At 40.0% G+C, this 19835-nt stretch overlaps 1 protein-coding gene across 5 annotated transcripts; it reads left to right on the top strand.

The window, feature by feature from the left end:
* The first annotated feature begins 2142 nt into the window (after positions 1-2142).
* Positions 2143-19174, top strand: siah1 (siah E3 ubiquitin protein ligase 1). Of its 5 annotated transcripts, none has more exons than XM_079465304.1 (5): positions 2267-2421; positions 8025-8560; positions 8640-8764; positions 12022-12078; positions 17104-19174. In XM_079465304.1, the coding sequence occupies exons 3-5, from the start codon at positions 8668-8670 to the stop codon at positions 17952-17954; spliced, it is 1005 nt and encodes a 334-aa protein (XP_079321430.1). In that variant the 5' UTR covers positions 2267-2421; positions 8025-8560; positions 8640-8667; the 3' UTR covers positions 17955-19174. The 5 variants fall into 5 exon arrangements, with proteins under 5 accessions (XP_079321432.1, XP_079321430.1, XP_079321431.1 ...); XM_079465305.1 differs by having other exon boundaries at positions 2270-2421; positions 8408-8560; XM_079465308.1 differs by lacking the exons at positions 2267-2421; positions 8025-8560 and adding an exon at positions 10786-10822 and having other exon boundaries at positions 8729-8764.
* The last annotated feature ends 661 nt before the right edge of the window (positions 19175-19835 follow it).

The raw sequence follows: 19835 nt of genomic DNA, 5'->3' as shown, positions 1-19835 counted from the left end.
GGAAACATTTTCTTCCGGTTGACCTCACTGAATGGAGTCATTGTTAACACAGATTATCATTAGTTAAGAGGCTGAAGAGATCTGCAGAATGTGGATTATATTGGTTCCAAAGGAAAACATTAAACTCCAAATAGTTGTGGTGATGGACTGAATCCAGAAGAGGCCAGTTTTGTCTTTTTATATAGTAGTAAACACTTTCTTGCCTAAAGTAAGAAAAATTGCCATACATATATGTCATACATAAATAATCATGCAACTCTACACTCAGAAATCATTTATATATAATATAAAGAAGGAATGACTGCATTCAAGAATTTTGCTGGCAGGCAGGACACTTGGTAAAGTAAAACCTGCAGACATGTGATACTTAAAGTGATAGTTCACCCAAAAACTAAATGTCTGTCATCATTCTCATCCTCTTGTCATTTCAAACCTGTTTGACTTTCTCCTGCAGAACACAAAAGAAGATATTTTGAAGAATGTTGTTAACTGGCACCCATTTACTTGCGTTGGTTTTGTGTCCATACAAGAGAGGTGAATGGGGGCTGGTGCTGTTCGGTTACAAATGTTCTTCAAAATATCTTATTTTGTGTTCTTTAGAGATAAAAACTAACTGTGTGACTAAAATGCTGTTTTGAATTCTCAGTTCGGCACACTGGTTGCTCCCGTGGCTAAGGGAGGGGCCGCTCTCACTCCTCCATCTGCTGCAGAGCTCTAAACAATGATGTCATTTCCTTTCAGTGGCTGAGTTGGCAAATTTGGAGGCACACAGAGCTAATTTACAGTAAAAGTCTACTCACTTTTATTGTTGTTTCATTTTACAGTTTTCAACATAGGGAGTGAATCTTAAGCCTCGTAATAGTTACCTATGAGGTGCCTACCTAACAAATGACTCATAATTAATATACAATTACAAGTCTGGAGATAGTTCATCCTGTTGGCACACTTCCAGAGGTATGTCTGGTAAAGTCTTACTCAATGATGTCACTTTGATATGAGCAGTTTTGTTAGCAGTTCTCAGAGAATTTAAAGTTTTAGCAATATTGTCAGACAGCCCGTTTTCCTTCTCTTAAGCATGCAACAGTTCATCTATCAAGACCCATTTTAAACAACAACACAGGGATCTTTTATTGATCAAGATGAGACTGTGAATGTGCCTCTATATGTCTAGTAATGTAACTACGGACAATAAATATAGAAAAAACTGAATCCAGGTCCAGTTCTGCACATATTAAATCTATATAATTATTATACGTCTTTTTATATTATTAGGATGAATTAAGTTAAACAGGTGTCTGTGCATTATTTTGTTGTGCTCTTTGGTTTTATTTTATTGGTTTAATGTAGTTTTTATAATACAGTGTACAGTTCTGTACGACACATGACAGCAATTTTAGCCATTCATTTGCTTGCTCCACTAAGCTATGTTCATGAAAAATGACATGTAGGAAACATTAGTAACATAATAGGACACCTTACAAACAGTAGTGCCCAGTGACAGGTAAAGGTATCTCTGTTAATCCTAGACAGGGAACTCTCAAGAGGAGTCCTCGGTCAATAAATAATTAAAAACAAACTTTAAATAGAGAACACTAAAACAATAGTGGTGTGGAAAATAAACTAGTTGGTTCATTACAACATGTCACGGTTAGCTAACATCACACCCTTATACCACAGTGGCTTGGTTGAGCCATTATGTAATCTTTAGACCATGCTGCTTAATATAGAAAAACATATATTTAATGCACAACAAATCTTTTATATAAAATTATACTGTGTAGCATTCATTTCCTTAAATGCCTTAATTTCGTTTTTCTTTATGACCCCAGCTGAGAAAGCAAAGAATGAGAAACTCATCCTGCCCTGCTGAAAAACATTTTTCCATTACAAAAACCATTATGAACCTTGACACAGCAGTGTGTTTTGGGGTTTAACTGGTTTTCTATTGATTCCCACCAACAGAACCCATCACAATACCAGCGGAGACCCGAAGAACATATTCTCCTGAAACCGTTATCATCCTAATATAACTACAATCCAACACAAATTATTTGGTGGCTTCTAATTCTCCGTTTGTGTAGAAACTGTCGCTCCAATATCTCATATCCAGAAGTATGTTGTCTAATATTTGTCCGTTGCTCCAACGCTGGCCTCCGTCCTTACCGCGTTCATGTGGCCGAGGTTTTTATGGAGGCGCGTGCACGAAGCCCTATGGCTCCGCTCCCGTGCAAAAAATATATTTGAACAGCCTCAGTCAGTGCGCGACACCGAGCCTGCCGGGCGACAGCAGCGTCTCCTTTTAGCGAATGTGGAAACACAAACATCCAAACGATTAACGGACGTAAACCCTAAAGGGGAGCGACGTGCAGTGGATTACTTTTTAACTGTTTATTCCGGCAGCAAACGGATATTTATCCTGAGGTAAGAGCTGGGGTTTAAACCCTTATTCGAGTATAATGGCTCTGTTGTTGATTTTACTGGGCTTAGCGAGCTAGCTAAAAGCAGCTAGCCGACCGTGATGTAAGACATTTCACCGTGTTGCTAATAAAAATCTACACTTTTCTGGACTGGTTTTTGTTAACGCACTATTATTGTGCTAGACTCGTCTGTAGCCAGACATTTAGTTTGTATTAATGATCTTAAACGCCGAGATGTTCCGTGTAGCCATTATTAGCCCGGCTTTGCTAGCCCCCTGTGTTTGCTGCTGCTGGTCAGGCATACACACTAAGTTCAACTGTAGTGTGCAACTATTCCGTGACTATTGCAGTTTTCTTTTTCATACTCCGTTGTATGCATTCGGAATTGTTTATATTTAACGTTTGTGATGCTGCAGGAGCGTTGGTTGTCATTCAGACAGACCGTCTCAGTTGGGACAGACCATCGATCGGCTTGGAGAGTAATATTAATTTCATCAGGTGCTAGTCAAAATCTACATGCACACTAGATCTAGTATCGACGGGGTTAGTTAGTTTCCAATGTGTATTACTGTCACCTGTATATTATAGTAATGCTGTGTGCACGTTGTGTGTATGTGGGAATAAAGAGTATTGCAGTGCTGAGGAAAATGAATCTGGGGATTTCTGAACACTACACATTAGGCAAAATCACCAAATATGAAGGTGTGATTGCTTCAAACCCAAAGGGGTTAAATGCATGCATGTCTTTGCTACACATGGGATTTATTTAAAGCTCACAGACGCCTTGAACTTGGCAACGTGATCACTCCGTTTTGTTTACAAAAGCGACTGAGATTTGCCATGGAGATGCTTTGCTTACATCATTGTTGCAACACTACATTGGGCTAAAACGGGATATGTTGTTGTTTTTACCCTTTACGGTCTTTTTAAGCATCTACCCTATTGATTGCAGTAATTGAGGTTAAGTTGGATTTGGTGTTGCACTAATGGCGAGATAGGATAGTCAAACCTCACCTGTAGCTAACCTATTCTGCTGTGTGCAGCCACCCAGTTAGTCTCGCTTAGCCAGACCCAAACATTTTGAGATGGCCTGGCTTCACTGTTTTCGTAGAGCTGTAGTTTAACATGGATCTTTGAACTCTCCCTTTTGGAGTGTTCAAGAAGGTGTCAGGTAAAAACATTATATTTCTCTTCTACTGCCTTTTGCAATGCAATATACAGCAAGATTGTGTTTCGGTGTGTCCAGGCACCTGGAAGTGAAATTCTACTCCTTCATTCTCTTTACACATCTAAGCGGCGGAGATCTAGATTGTTATTGATTTTTCTTCACACAATTATTGATTGTTTACCTTTTTTGTACACTGGGTGTAGCCGGCGAGCAGTGGTGTGAAAGTAAGTTCTTATACAATAGGAACGTCTTGGGTTTGTTGTCACCCTACCTGCAGCTCGGTTGCATCATTTTTATCAATGACCTGTCGTTTTATTGTGATTTCTTCGTGTTCTGAACCTGTCTTCTCTGTGGCAGCTGCACAAACTTCGCATCAGGTCAAATTTACACGTGTCTTTAAAGTTAGACACCTCTGTTCCAAGGTAATGGGGAGGTAACCTGATCTTGTTTACAATAGCTGAAACAGGAGTAAAGAGCAGACACCATTTCACACACTTTATCCCATTCTGCATTCTTTTTTTGCTAACACGCTAGTCTTTTCTCCACCACCTTGTGCCACCAATATACCTAGTTAATCACTACATGATCGTAATTCTGGAGGACCATCTCTCCGAGAGTAGCAGACAAGAAGCCTGATTGTTTACGTCGCGTGTATGACCCTATGTACATGCATGGAAGTGGGTGGATTCAGTTTTCACATTCCGTCCCTCTGTGTTTGCTCTCAGTGACAGTGCTGCTTCTGAATTTTGCATATTTAGATTTGTTTATTGATTATTATTGTGGTGATATGCTTTTCGGCATTGTGCAGGTGCAGTACCTTTATAGTACAATAGAGATGTCTTTTACATCTTTATACCGAGGTATACAGTGTGATGTTGATATTGTTACATCCCTAGTATTAGCACTAATACACCTAGCATGCTAGATTTTGAAAGTGTAAGCTTAAAGTGATAGTTTGGGAATTGGAAATTCTGTCATCATTTACTCACTCCCTTGTCATATCAAACCTGCTGGACTTTCTTTCATACCTAGAACACAAAAGAAGATATTTTGAATAATGTTGGTAAACGAACAGCACTGGCCCCATTCATTTCTATTGTATGGACACAAAACCAATGCGAGTGAATGGGGACCAGTTAACAACATTCTTCAAAATATCATCATTTGAAATGACAAGAGGATGAGAAAATGTTGACAGAATTTTTTTTTTTGGGTGAACTATGCCTTTAAAATTGACTCAGTGGTAAGAGCATTGCGTTAACAACGCATGGTTGTAAAATCACATACACAGCATAACACATTGTGTCCTTACCCGCCCTTCTTACTGTCAACTTGGGTCCGATAATGGTTAGAGCTGTTGGTTACCTTAGCAGCCCCAGCCTTGAGCTCTCTACATATAGAGTTACAGGATAGGGCTGTAATGGATTCTGTCCATTGAGAAGATATCATAGAGATGAGCAGGAGATAATGGATGGGATAGAATAGCTAATGAAGTGTGCATGTTCTGCATTATTTCCCCTGTTTGTCTTCAGACGGAAAAGCTTCTGTTTTCTTTTTTGAAGTGAAAGGGTGACTTGGAGACATGATTTGGGACGATGCTGTTTGTTTAGTGGTGAGATAACGGTAATGGACTATCTACACACAGTATTGTTTGCTAGAGATTAAATCAGTTTTGCCCGTTTTATGTCTCTAGGATTGTTTTGTATTCATATTGACTGCGAAAGATATGTTTTGTAGGGGTGTGACGAGACCCTTATCCCAGACTGATACTAAATTCACAAGATTATTTTTTTAGACTTTTTTTTTAAAGAAATCCTCAATGATTAAATATATAGGGGAAAATAGTCTCTTAATCACCTTATAAGCACAAAATGCGATTTTTTTTTTTTCTCTTTCATCTTATGTTTTAATTAATTATATTATGCAGTAGTAATATGTCAACACTGCAAAATGTTTTTCAACAAACTCAACTGACAGGCAGTAATAACACAAAAAGCATGATTTGTTTTCTTAACAGGCATAGCTTTAAGTAAAGAGCTATGGTTGTTTTCTCAATATGCTTTTGTATAGTGCTCGTGTTAGCAGAGGTGGCTATCATATCACACTGTCAATCCTCCTTCCTCCACTGACTAAACCTTCAAAGCCTTCAGAGAAACCGATTAAACTACGTAAACACATCTTATTTTATGCAAAAATTGTTCATATGTAAGAGACAGATTATCTGTGTTTGAAGAGATTTGCATGTGAATATATTTAAGGTAACGTAATGTGAACTTGCAATTGCTAAACTCTACTTGTTGTTAAGTCCGCTGCTGTTCTCCTGGCAGCGAGAACCACCGTAAACCCTAGTGCTTAAAGCCCAAAGCATGGTCCGTCCATTCGAGAGGCGCTGCGGATGCGAAAGATGTGCACGAATGTTGAAACCGCCCGTCTAGGGTGTGTTTACATAGAGAGACGGGGGAAACGTAGCGCTGCGTGATGGTAAATCACGTTGTATATGAATGGCCGGGCCGGTCACTGTAGCTCACAGCACTGCACGACAACAAATTGTGCTCTCACACAAATGCTCCCAAATATATTTTGAGGTGGCACAGGTTAAATTTAGGGAACATATGTCACTAATATGGTCGCAATTTCGAGTCAGATATTTTGTTTTCGTGAGACCAATCGGATCTCACGCGACAAATCGGATCTTGTCACACCCCTAATGTTTTGTAAAGGTAATATTCTGTGTAAGGCTGTGAATGAATGTCCTTTCAGCACATTTGTGTTTAAATCAAGGTGTGTGTGTTTAATGCGGATTAGGGTGTATAAAGACCATCTGTTTAGACCGCTCCGTGTGTACCAGCTTTATTTAATTCAAAACAATTGTATTGATGATCTTCCGGTTCACATGAGGGTGCGTGCTGCCGCTGAGATGTTCAAATCTGATTTTATGTCATTTTTTCCACTGGAAACCTGTTTTGCATTCCAGCGTTGGTGGAGAGGCAGTTTTTACTTGATGCTGAGCTCAGTGACCTGCATGTAAATATTGGTCATGAGCCTTCATTTAAATGGATAATGCTGGGCTGAATCTCAGTCCTTTTGTTTACAGGTGCTTCTACTGTGTTGATTGGAGCTTTGTACATTTAACAAAACGTACTGTCTGCACATGATCTGGGCCCTTGGGGGCAGTGTGGAGCACATGGTGGTTTGATTTCAGAGATGAGCTGTAATTGCCTTTTTAAGGCAGTATATGAGTCCAAATCTATGTTGGTTTCATCTTGGATCGATTTGATATAATCATAAGATGTATCATCATTGGGAATCTGTCCAGTCTCTGAGTTCTTTACCTAAATTTAATGTTTGTGTTATTAAAGTATACAAAAACACCTTGCATATGAAGATTATGCTATATTTTTATAAACAAGAGTTGTTTTAGTTTACTATATTATTAGAGACAGATGAATGAGATTACCTTATAAAACAAACTTCCTATTTTACAAGCGTGACCACTCACATCTTCCCATTCGTATGATAATGCACAAACACATGAACAAAAGATTTAGCAAATGGTCTGGTCCTTTGAAAAGCTTTCATGTCTTCGTGTGATTATCGGCTTCATTGTATGTAACAGCTCTGTGATTAACAGATGTTTTTGCATGAAAGAGGAATAATTTAAAAGGATTTACCACCTTGTGTAACTTTCAAGGTGATGGGTTCATTAAGTCTCACTTAATGAATGAGAACGGCTTTTGTGGAATTTGGAGTTTATCACTATAAATCTGCAGGGCATGTTTTGACTGGACTGAAGCCCCAAAGGTCACACAGGACAGTCGGAGCTCTGTAATATCACTGAAAAAGGCATCGGAAGACATCCTTCAGACCTAATGTTGGTTTCAAGAGTAAAAAGGTCAGGTTGTTTTTATCTGCCTCATTCTAAACGTGGGTGTGTATTGGGATATTTTGGGTAGTGGTGAGCGTGTGGTGAGTGGCAGTACTTGGTGGTAAACAACATCTTTTTGACTGGTGATGTCTGTGCATAGAGCTTCTTTACCGCAGTAAAGAACTTTAAAGCTTGCAATATTACATTTGTTTTAATCTGTCATGTTCCCTCACGCTACGTTCAAAGGCATTAATCGGCCCATAAAGATGCATTGTGAGGGATACGTGGTTTTTATTAGTGCCATAACCCTTTACAAGCGGCGTGTCTTAACTGTCTTGTGGAAAGTGTTTTGTTTAGGTTGGCGGCTGCCGCTGAGGTGCTGTGCTGTAAAGTCTCTTTGTCTGAGCAGTATGAATAGAGGCAGAGGCAGCCGCAAGAGGAGGAGCGGTGTAATCTGACACGGCTGGGCCCATGCACAGGTCCCACTCCTCCTCTCTCCTCAGGGAGAGAGAGAGACGGAGAGGTAGAGCGAGCATGCTGACACCACACTGACATTTGACTCCCCAACCCACAGGCAACAGCGGCGGCGGTGCAGGCGGGACTCTGCTTCGTCCATTCCTTCTGCGGTCGCTTTGAGAGTTTGCTTCTCCGCGTAACAGCGTGTTGCTTCTCTCCGATTTCACCTCGGGAGAGCTGGCAGGGTACTCTTATGTCCAGGGAGTGGTCTTTCTCACACGGTCCTGGAATGTGCTTTTAAGAGGGGAGAGAGAGCGCGCGAGTCAACTCGGCTCACCCCGTTTTTCCGCTTTTTCCCCCTCTTTACGGACATCTCGGGTCTCCTGTCAGGCATTGGAAGCTGGATCTACTTGTGTAACATTCCTGGATTACAACTATTGTTTTTTACCTCTTGCTTGATCAACTTTCTTTGTGTTTATCCTGGATTGTAATTTAAAACAGGTTCAACTTTAAGGAATCGACTGGATAAATGCAGGAATTACTTAGACAAGTGTGAGGTGTTCAAAGATCATCTCTTTCCTCCTTTGGGAGGATCGGATGTGGGGATACGTTACGCTGGCCTTGGGTGACCTGTTGGAGCAGAGTTTCGAACAGGTTTCTGAATGAAGAGTTTAAGAAACATTTGAGGAGGGGCCCTTTCTAATGGGCTTTCTTGTTTTCTTTTTATGAAAAGACCATGATGAAGAATCGATCTGATCCCCATGTCGGCCACTGTTAGGCTGCAGCCTGTGTACTCATGGAAGGGGGTGCTCAAGCTCTTTTCTTGCATAGCTGCCCATACTTCCAGTAAACCTAAAGGTAACAAAAACTTGTTCTCTCTCACTTACATGCTTACCAGCACAACCCGCTCGCCTGGAAGAGACAAGCCATGCCGGTTTCTTGTGCGTTGTATTCAATGTGTTAACCCAAGCCTTCCTTTTGTTAACATAAGACGGAAAAATAAGCCATTCATGCAGTTGGTTTTCTTAGGGCCTCTGGTTACATTCCTCGGATTTGGCTGAGGACAAAGAATGGAAATTTTGTCTGTTTCGAGAGACAGCACTGTGTTGTCTCTTCTGCTTGCTTTACAATACAGAGATCTCTCCCAGCCATGGTTTTCTCTGTATTGTATGGTGAAGAAATGGAGCTGTCATCAGACTCACTTTGCGTGTTATCTCTGCATCTTTTATACCCTTTGTATTGTGATAGTTTATACTTCGTTACATGTTAATGTATTGGGTCGGGTGGGGGTATGCTGAACACTAATGTTAGACAGTACAGTAAAGGCAGGCCAGGACTCGTCTGCCTTCTGAAGCAACACTGACTCACAGGCTGGAGATTCACATGTGTTTCTATGATCTTTACATAGTGACATAGTGAGCATTTACTAGCCAAAGAAAGTTTTTATTTGTTTTATTTGCACTGGCAGTTAAATGCAATACTACAGCGAAAATCACTTTAAAAGTAGATTTTAAAATTATATTCTTAAAAGAAAGCTAATCTTGAGTTTTCCACACTAAAGATTAGTAAAAAACAGAAATTCATATTAGTGGAAGTTTAGTGCATTAATAATGTAGGTCTAAGTAGCAGGAGGGTCAGTGTTAATATTGAAACAAAATTGAGTATTGAGTTAAGTCTCTGTTGGTTTTTGTCATTTTGATTTGTGCTATTGACCATCTGCCATATTTCATATTTCATACCTCTTAAAATTCTGAACAATTTCACTAGATACTTTAATGCACATTGATCGATCTTCCACCCTGAATGGCATCTGATGAAATATTGAAGTGTGGTCTAATGTGGAGAAATCAATGTGAAGCAAGGGCGGTATTGTGCTGTGCATTAGTACTAAACCATGGTGTAGGGCAAGATGTTAAATCTGCTTTAACAGACTTTCCATTTAAAATAGTGTGCCTCTATAAATACTGCTTCATGCTGTTACATCTAAGCAGTTCGGGTGGAGGGATATGTCAACATACAGTAAGCCTGCGTTCACATGTGTAGTTCGGTTCTTTTTGGGCATTTTGGTCCGGACCAAAAAGAAGAAAATGCATTAAGTCCTGGTTCGCTTAGCGTTCAGACTGGCATTTTAACAGTGAACCTAAAGATATCGAACCCAACAGCTCACGTAAAGTCACAACGTGATTGGACAGCTCTTATGATTTATATTTTAAAACTGAACTTACCAGACATGCAAAACAATGCTGTGTGCTGGGTTATACATGCCCAGTGTATGCCTGCGCATATGATGGTATTTTTAGGAATCTGGTATCTCGCGTGAAGTGTTTGAAGCAGTAAAACGGCACCAGGAATTCCTCTGTTACATGCGCAAGCACAGATCTAATAAACATTCATTTTATATGACCAAATCACTTGATTTTCGAGTCTTATATTATCATCCCTTCTGGTTTTTGGTTCTGTTCAATGCCCTTGGTCCATTTTGAGTTCATATTTCAATCGAACCGAGTTTTTTTTGATAGTGGACCGAGACCCATCTTTTCAGTGGTCTTGGTCCGCTTGTTTGGTGCACACCAGGGTTCGGTTGGCAGCGTTCACACTTACACAAATAAATCTCATTAAATGAGAAATCATGGTTCGTTTTGATCGAACCGAACATAGCAAATATGAGTAATATATAAAATATGAAAGAGACCGCATAGAAGTATTTAAGAAAGTTACACTATGTAAAAGTTTTGTACAGCCATGACCTAAGAGTTATTGATCTTTTGCAGGTATTTTTATTTTGTTTATGTAAATAAATTGTAAAAAAGGAGGTTGTGTAGTATGTTGCAGATCTGTTCCCTGTTTTTCCCCCTGTTTTTGTTGTATTTGCGGTAAAGCTTGAAGAGCGGACTTGTTTTGCTGCACTGACTAGATGTGAGAACTGATTTCACCTGCTGTCCTCTTTGAAAATAGTGTTAATTTTGTCCGCTTTTTCTTATTTTGTCTTAGTTTTAGTCCCACGACAAAACACTTTTTAGTTATTATCTTATTTAGTCATTCTCCTGTCCTCTTTTTGTTTGGTCGACTAAATGTCTATGCATTTTCGTTTAGTCACTTAGTCACTTTTTTCATCATGCTTCATAATGGTTAAAATGACAAATATTTAGCAAAATATTATAATCACGGTCATTGTTGCTGTTTCAGAAATTAGTTGTTATATTTCAAATAAGTATCTCTTATACCAAAAAGCACAAATCAATAGAATGTCAAATCATGTGCATACTTCATCTAGCTTCATCTACGAAGTATTTCCACAGAGGTCTGATAAGTGCATAGGCCTATTCATAGACATCCAACCTCTCCCTTAAGTTCTCCCGCAAATTACTAGCGTCTTCCTGATTCCCGCAAAATATTTACAATTCCCTGGAAACAACGCGACTGACGGTGAAGAAAAACTTTAGGAACGTTGTGAACGGAATCGCAGTTTTCGCAAGGTGGGATGTCTTTATTTAGCAACCACAATTGCAGACACACAATGTAGTGGAGATGAACGCGGCTCGAGTAGCTCATGAGAGAACACAGACCGGCTGGAGATCGCTCAACTCTTGTTTATTGACTTGAGAGATCCTCAATGGTGCTTCCACCGTGAGAGCATTTGCTTATGGTTGCCAGATTGCAAAAATTTTGTCACCCACTGGCAGAAAACGTATACTTTTTTAACCTTTCATCCCTGTTTGGGGATCTGAACTCCTGTTATCTGGCAACCGCAAACATGAACGCACGCACAAAACTCTGTCGAATAAGAATTGAAGATTAATATTACAAAGCCTAAAAATAGTTTTTGGGTTATTTTTTATTGTTACTTCATTTTAGTCTCATCATTTTTCGTCAACGACATTACGTGCTGATAAAGTCTTAGTTGTCATTTAATGACCTTTTCGTTTCGTCCTCGACTTGTCTATGTCCTGGGAAAATAGTCTTTGATTAATATTTTTCATCATTAATTTCGTTAACGAAATTAACACTATTTGAAAACTGCTTTACAGTTGTTTAAAATGTGTTTCTCTGTCTGTTTAAAGACTAATCAAACCACCTCTGTTTTTCTATCTGTCTCTTTCTCTCTTGCATTCCAGAGGTCCTCACATTTCAAGGAAAGAAGAGAGACGTACTTAGGAATCATATGGACGAAGGCAAGTTCTCATATTTATATTCTCAACCTGTGAGTTCTGTTGTGAAAACATAACAATTGTACTTATTCAATCAGAGTTTTATGCCAATGTGCAGGCCCTATGCAGGTTGAAACTTGCAATGGTTAGGTTCCTCTTGGTTCCTTTAGTTCAGCCTGAGTTTGTGGTGATGTGGAAAGCTTGAGATAGATGGACAATAATAGTTTCTTCATCCAAAGCAGTGCCTGTTAATATTCTCCATACCTATCTGTAATAGTCGAACCAGTCTGTACCATCGGATTCCCATTTCCTCTGGCCCTTAACCAACAAACTCCCATGTCTACCCAAACCATCATGTGCTGCTTCACGCTGATGACCTTAATGATTAATCTCTTCATCCACCAAAATCTTGTCCATGCCTGCCATCAATTCCATAAGGGCTATTTCCAGAGAATCGTCTTCCAAAGATTTGTTAACAAATGAGAAAAGAGCATGAACAGTTCATTTTATTGGAACATGTCCCAGAATATATCCAGCAAACCCCTTATGCAATCATCCATTTGTACTGTAGAAGCTCGTTTCCTCAGTACATGCAAGCCATATACAGAAATGAGCAGAGCTTGTCAAACTTAACTCATAAATCTTAACACAAAGCTTTTATTATACATAATAAATATCGCCTAATTCCAATCTCAGGAATAACACTAATACCCAATACAGAATGTTGCAGACCACTAAGCACATTAGAAAGACCACAGTAACCACAAAACCTATGCTAACATCTACTGAGCAAACGCTACTCCTCACCACAAATATCTTCTTGGAATTTGTTACCCTGACATCAGGCCACATTATAATCTGATAAAACAGCGAGCCAGAGTTCAATAAAGTTAGCATTTGCAGCTCATTTCATGCCATGAGATTCATAATTCCCCCCAAATAACAGTGCAGCTGGAACTATATATTAGCCAAACGTGTCTCTCGCTTTTTAAAGTACTACACGGGCAGAAACCGTGTTCAGTTACTTTGCTAATTCATATAGATGGTTCGTGTCAGAGGTTAATCACATTTGTACACTTCAAACAAGCATAACAGCTCCTTCATGATAGTTCACCCCCCAAAAAAGTCATTATTTACTCACCCTCTTGTCATTTCTAACCTATGAGTTTCTTTCTACCGCAGAACGCGAAAGAACATATTTTGAGGAATGTTGTTAAATGGCCCCCATTCACTTGCAATGGTTTGTGTCCATACCAAGGGAATGGTGGTGAGTGCTGTTCTGTTACCAACTTTCTTCAAAGTATCTTCTTTTGTGTTCTGGAGAAGAAGGAAAGTCTTTTTAAAAAAGAATTTTTACTTTTGGGTGAGCTTTCGCTTTAAATACCAGCTTGGATATATCTTTTTGTATGCCTTAAGTTAAGGTCTTTCGTTTCCTGTTGCTTTTCTTGCCAGCGCTTATCATCTGTTCTGTCAGGAATCAGCTTTTATCTTTTGCCAAACACATGGTTTCTAAATGTATGGTCTGTGCACAGCGAGACTTATGTTCACTGTCAAATTTTCAACACTGTAAACAAAGGAGACTTGAGACATGACTTTGACCTGATGGCAATTACCTGTGACTTAATTTGGAAATGAGTGACCACTCCAGAGAAACTACAGGCCTTTGGCTGTAGGGTGTGGTATGTGGTAGGTCTTTTCCTTACTTTAGGCAATCTCTAAAAAAAGTACCTATGATGTAATGGTAATAATACTGTTGTGTGAAGGTAAGCATCTGAGCTGGCAAACAATTCATGTCTCAACCAGTTGATTAATATTTTTAATAACAGATTCAAAACTATTAATTATAATAATATCGTTCCCAAAAGTAAGTTCTTCATATAATGCTAATTCGTGGGGATATACTTTTTAAAGTTTTGAGCCAATGATTACATTGATATAAAACACTTGGGCATCGCTGTAGCGCCCCCTATGGTCCAACATGGCTGGCTCCATCTATCTGAGTAGCGACAAAGACTACTACCATCTGACCGAGTCTCAGCTCTGTCGGCCTTACGGTTTGGGCTGCCCGATCAGTTTTAGGGAAGAATAAGAATAAAACAGAAAATATAATAGGTTTCTAGCGCTACTCGCTCAAACCCTAATTATAGTTATTGTTAATAAAACATGTTGACATGTTGGTTATACTACTCATCATTTTTTTTAAACTAAATATGAAACAAGTTTTCAAGTCTCCAACACTGTTGGGTAAAGTAATATCTTAATTATTTAAGAGTAAGCTGTCACAGATTCAGAAAATACCTGACACAATCATGTAAAAACAGATTCAAATAGATATATAGGACAGAGATATTTAGGATAGATATCACCTTCAAATGAACACATGGGATTAAGCCCTGCACACCTACTTATGTTACTCTTTGTTTAGTCTATGAATGTCATGTTTTGAAGTTACCTGGTCTGTTATGGTTTAACTGTCTACAGGAGACTTAAAAATACAATCTTGGGTATTTTAGTGTTTTTAGGCTGTAGTTTGGGCTTTCTCTTTTGTTCTGTCTTCCGAACTCCATTAGAGTGCGCTCCAACCACTTCCTCTGGGCTTACAGGATTTCCTGTTATATGTGATGGACTGCAAACTTTCCACTGACACAGCAGCTTAGAACTGCTGGAATCAAAACGTGCCACATTGCTTTTGATTTCCAGACAGTGTAGACGTTTACAGAGAAAATCAGCAATGTCACAAGAACTGCTACGGTATTGCATACTCCCAGACCAATTCTTACAAATCTGTTTTTATCTCAAAGAATACTATTTATGTGCCATGTAATTTCTACACTAAAAGTGCTTTTCAGACTTATGGAAATATGTAGTCAACTCCCTCTTGGCACAGTGAACTACAAAGTTAAATATATGTCTGACCATAAAGATTTGCAATGTTGTTTGCTTGAAAAAAATCCAAGCCACCCAAATCGGACTAATTGTTTGATGAATAGACATGTATTCTTGCTCGTATTGAAGAGCATCATTATACGGATGAACAAAGACATGATGTATGAACATGCTGCTCTGGAATGCATCTTCTTCGTTCCCCCTCAGGAAACCAACATATATCTGACGGATTGATTTTAGCCTTGGCAGTAGTAGCGTATTTTGCCTGCCAGCCACAATTTATAAAAGTCAGTATCCATAAATAATCCCTTCTCACCAGTTTGGCTCTTTCTCTAAACTAAACTGGACTGACAAGGGTGTCTTGCCCTCAAGTCACAATCCAATTCAGTTAGCCTTTTTCTTTTTTGTGAGGTTCATAGATCACTTCAGCTGTCGTTGAAGATCAGTCTAATGGAGTGCTGCTGTTGTAACACTAGTCTACAACAGCAATCGGCCGCTGTGTGTCTGTAGCGGGAAGTTGGCTTGCTATCTCTTTGGCTCAACTTCCAGGAGACAGACTCTCTTTGGCTCTCTCGTGTATCAATCACACCACACACAAGCAGTTTTGGCCACGGACGGCAATAGATAAACGTTATCATAAACTCTTGCAGAAGCTGTGTTCTTTCCCTAACACCATATTAATGTCAAACGTCAGCCCAAAACCCCCTCAAATTCCAGAAATCAATGATAGATGGGGATTTTGTTCAACGCGCTAATCTTAACCACATTTCAGAATATCGATCCAGGTATGTGTGAATCATATACATCAATTCAATCTATACATTCTAAATTCATATATTTCTAGGCCTTCGGTAAGTAGAGCCAACAGCATGCTTAGGCTAATTTTGGCCCTAGGTGTCAAACCCAGAGAGCAGCTCAGTGAGGGTGCTAAAAATACATTAGGCTTTATCAGAACAGATGTGTTTACTAGCCGATTCTAAGCCACCTACACACATACTCAGCTTCGCTGTCTACCCACTCCCCCTCCCTGCCTCCTGGCACAGTCCATATTCGTCCACAGGAGCCGTTTCAGGGCACTCTGATCCAGCTGCCGTGCTCTTTTGTTCTGTGTTCCTTTTATTTCCAGCTTCACCGGTTTCTGCGTTTCATCCAAAAGCAGGCTTTTCACTTGATTTACAGTTGCTTCCTATCGGCATGTGTAAATGTAGGGTATATATAGTGGTGGGGTGTCACAGCCCATTTCTTTCATGCAGCAGATAGAATCCATCGCTGTTCTCATTCGCTTCCCTACAGGTCATCCCAAAAGCATACACACTGCTTACTGCAGCTAGTTGCCATAGAAACACTCCTGCAGCAGACATGCGCTCTAGACATCGGAGTCCACGCTCCCTGTCTGGTGAAGATCTGTGGGTTTTGCTCACGCTAGAAATAGCTCGGAGCGTTCCCCAGAGGCCCACATGTGACTTTATCGGTTGCAATAGATGGCTTTATTTCTGAATAGACTCGGCTGTGTGCATGGCTATGCAATTCACACTCGCCTGTGTTCCAAAATGTATGATTTTATACTGGGTGATTCAGCAGATATGTGTTAGGGATATATCGAATTGGATTTATAAATGTTCTAGTTTCGTTCGAGGAAATTTAAATGAACAGTTAGTAGGTCTTTGTGACCCCTCCCTAAGTTGTGTACATTTTCCCTTAAAGTGATAATTCACCCAAAAATGTTTTGTCATCATTTACTCATCCTCATTGACCTGTATGAATGTTTCTCTTACGCAGAACACAAAAGTAGATGTTTTGAAGAACGTTGTTACCGGGCCCTATTCACTTGGGTCACATTGGGTTTGTGTCCATACAATAGAAGTGAATGGCGGTCAGTGCTGTTCGGTTACCAACTTTCTGAAGTATCTTCTTCTGTGTTCTGCAGAGGAAAGAAAGTCATAAAGGTTAGAAATGACAAGAGTGTGAGTAAATTACAATACAAATAATTTTTTGAGGAAAACTATCACTTTAAGGCTGTGTTTTAAAAATGTCTACAGGAAAAAGCTCAGGTTTGAAATTGTTTTTAACTTCGTTCCTTTCAATGTGCTTCGAGGTAATTTCTACAGTGTTGACTCTATTAACCACACTAATTCTCCTCTTTTTTTCCTTTTCTTTCTTCAGAAATGAGTCGCCAGACTGCCACAGCGCTGCCCACAGGAACCTCAAAATGTCCCCCTTCTCAGCGCGTCCCTACCTTGTCGGGCACCACAGCATCCAACAGTGACCTCGCCAGCCTGTTTGAGTGCCCTGTTTGTTTCGACTATGTGTTGCCCCCCATCCTGCAGTGCCAGAGCGGCCACTTGGTCTGTAGCAACTGCCGGCCCAAGCTCACCTGCTGCCCCACCTGCAGAGGCCCGCTCGGGTCGATCCGCAATTTGGCCATGGAAAAAGTGGCCAACTCCGTGCTGTTCCCATGCAAGTACGCCTCGTCGGGCTGCGAAGTCACCCTGCCGCACACAGACAAGGCCGAGCACGAGGAGCTTTGTGAATTCCGGCCGTATTCTTGCCCCTGTCCTGGCGCTTCGTGCAAGTGGCAGGGTTCGCTCGACGCCGTCATGCCCCACTTGCTGCACCAGCACAAGTCTATAACCACGCTACAGGGTGAGGATATTGTCTTTCTGGCCACAGATATCAACCTGCCTGGGGCAGTGGACTGGGTCATGATGCAGTCGTGCTTCGGCTTCCACTTCATGCTCGTGCTGGAGAAGCAGGAGAAATACGATGGCCACCAGCAGTTCTTTGCCATCGTGCAGCTGATCGGCACAAGGAAACAGGCGGAAAACTTTGCCTACCGGCTGGAGCTTAACGGCCACCGGCGGCGGCTCACTTGGGAGGCCACGCCACGTTCCATCCACGAGGGCATCGCCACCGCCATCATGAACAGTGACTGCCTAGTGTTTGACACCTCCATCGCTCAGCTGTTTGCAGAAAACGGCAACCTGGGCATTAACGTCACCATATCCATGTGCTGAGGACTAATAGCTGTGCATACTTGAATGCATCACACACACACAGTTATACGTACAAATACAAACGACATTTCAAAACACTGCAGGATACCTTGAGTTGTGCTTGTGGGGAGTAGCTAACCTAGGAAACGTTTTTGCCGTTGTACGTTCCAAGTCATCATCAGATAAACTCGTCGGTTGGAGCTTCGCACGTCCAACCAGAATTTGCTCCTGGGTTCTCAATTTTATGCTACAATATTATATAAGTTAAATAATTAATGTATTCTACATTTTTGAGAGCAACGTTCATTGCCCCTGAAGGTATAGGAAAGCCACGTTTGTTTAATGGACATTTGCAAATGTGGCATTTGGGGCAGGGGTTGGGGAAACTGCACGCCAAGCTGGATGGCGGTTGGGGATATTGATCAATTTTGGGGATGGGTTCGCTCAAAAGGTGCAGCCATGTGAGCACCTTTTTATTTCTGTTTTGTTTGTTTCCCAAGACATTTTGCATTTCAGTTCAGATAAAACACTAACTTTTATGTTCAAATATTAGGTTTTGTTTTACTCTAGTCTTTATTTCAGCAAATTTTCCCTCGAGTATGACATGGAAAGGTTCTGGTAATTGGTGCATGACCACTGGATAAGTTAAAACAAGTCCAGATTTCATTTTAGAAGTCTTGTTTGTTTCTGCCTGTCACTGCAGTATTTCTTCTGTTTGTTTTGTAGGGATGGCTTTGCCGAGAACTTGGCGAGTGCACATCGAGCCAGATTACAAAACGATTTGTGCCGTATTTGTAAGACCGTTAAAAATAGCTTTTTTCTCATGACATGGAATCCCTCCATTACAAACACTGAAATAAACACTGCATTGAATATCCGGCTAGGAGCAAGGGCAAATATTACAGTTATGAGATTGTCATAATTATCATTTTGTAATGACATAAGAAAATGGAATGAAAAAGGCTGTTGTAACCTTGTGGCTAATCTTCAGTGTTTGTAGATAGTGTTGTTCTTCAGAAGACCTCAGTGTCTTTTTCTCTTTTTGTAAGTCAATATTTTTGTTGTTGTTGTTGTTCTTTGTATGTCTCTTTCAGTTTTTTTTTTTTGCAAGAATAGGGTGAAGCAAAGCCAAACATCTCTGTGGATACATTGTACTGTTGCTAGTCCTGATCTCTAATTTTATTATGTTTTATTGTTTGTTTTGTTCTATTTTGCCAGTAAATAAATCTATCTTTTTCATACTCTTATGAATTTTTACTTCTCATTACCATCTGAAGGTGTGTTTGTGCGGTGCTGTCTATATTTGTTTTTCTCTTCAGCTCATAAGAATGTGATTGAAATAGATATTATACCAACTACATATGAAAAGTTTGGTTCCAAGTTGAGAACTCATTTTTTTAAATGTTCAAAAATCCAGTTTTTTTATTGTGCCTTCCAATTGATATCCATCAAACTGCAGTTGGGTTGTTTTGATTTAAGACATTATAACAAAAAATACAGCAAACTCACACAATGAAAACATGATAACATGATAAAAACATGATTTTTGAAAATCGTTAGAAACTTGAGTTATCTCATTTTGGAACCAAACTCTTCATATTTAACTGTCTAGTTAGGTAAAAAGGTATGGTATTTTTGGTACCATAATGCAAGTGTAAAGGATCAAGACAGCTTAGTTGTCCATTTCCCTGTGTCTGTTTGCTAGAATGCAAATTACCTTCCTCTTGTGTCATTACTGTAGTCAAATGGCTTTATAGTGAATATTTGTATTTAATGCAGAAACTTTCGTTTTTTCTGCCAATGCTTGATCATCATCAAACCCTGTGACCAACCAGGTTCAGTGAAACTGTTTAAGCTCCATCACAAAGCATTTTCAAACACACTTTATGTTTACCGGTCACG

Source organism: Barbatula barbatula (genome assembly GCF_947034865.1).
Source record: "Barbatula barbatula genome assembly, chromosome: 10".
Lineage (NCBI taxonomy): Eukaryota > Metazoa > Chordata > Actinopteri > Cypriniformes > Nemacheilidae > Barbatula > Barbatula barbatula.
Note: the sequence above shows the minus strand (reverse complement) of the source record. Positions and strands in the feature narration are given on the sequence as shown.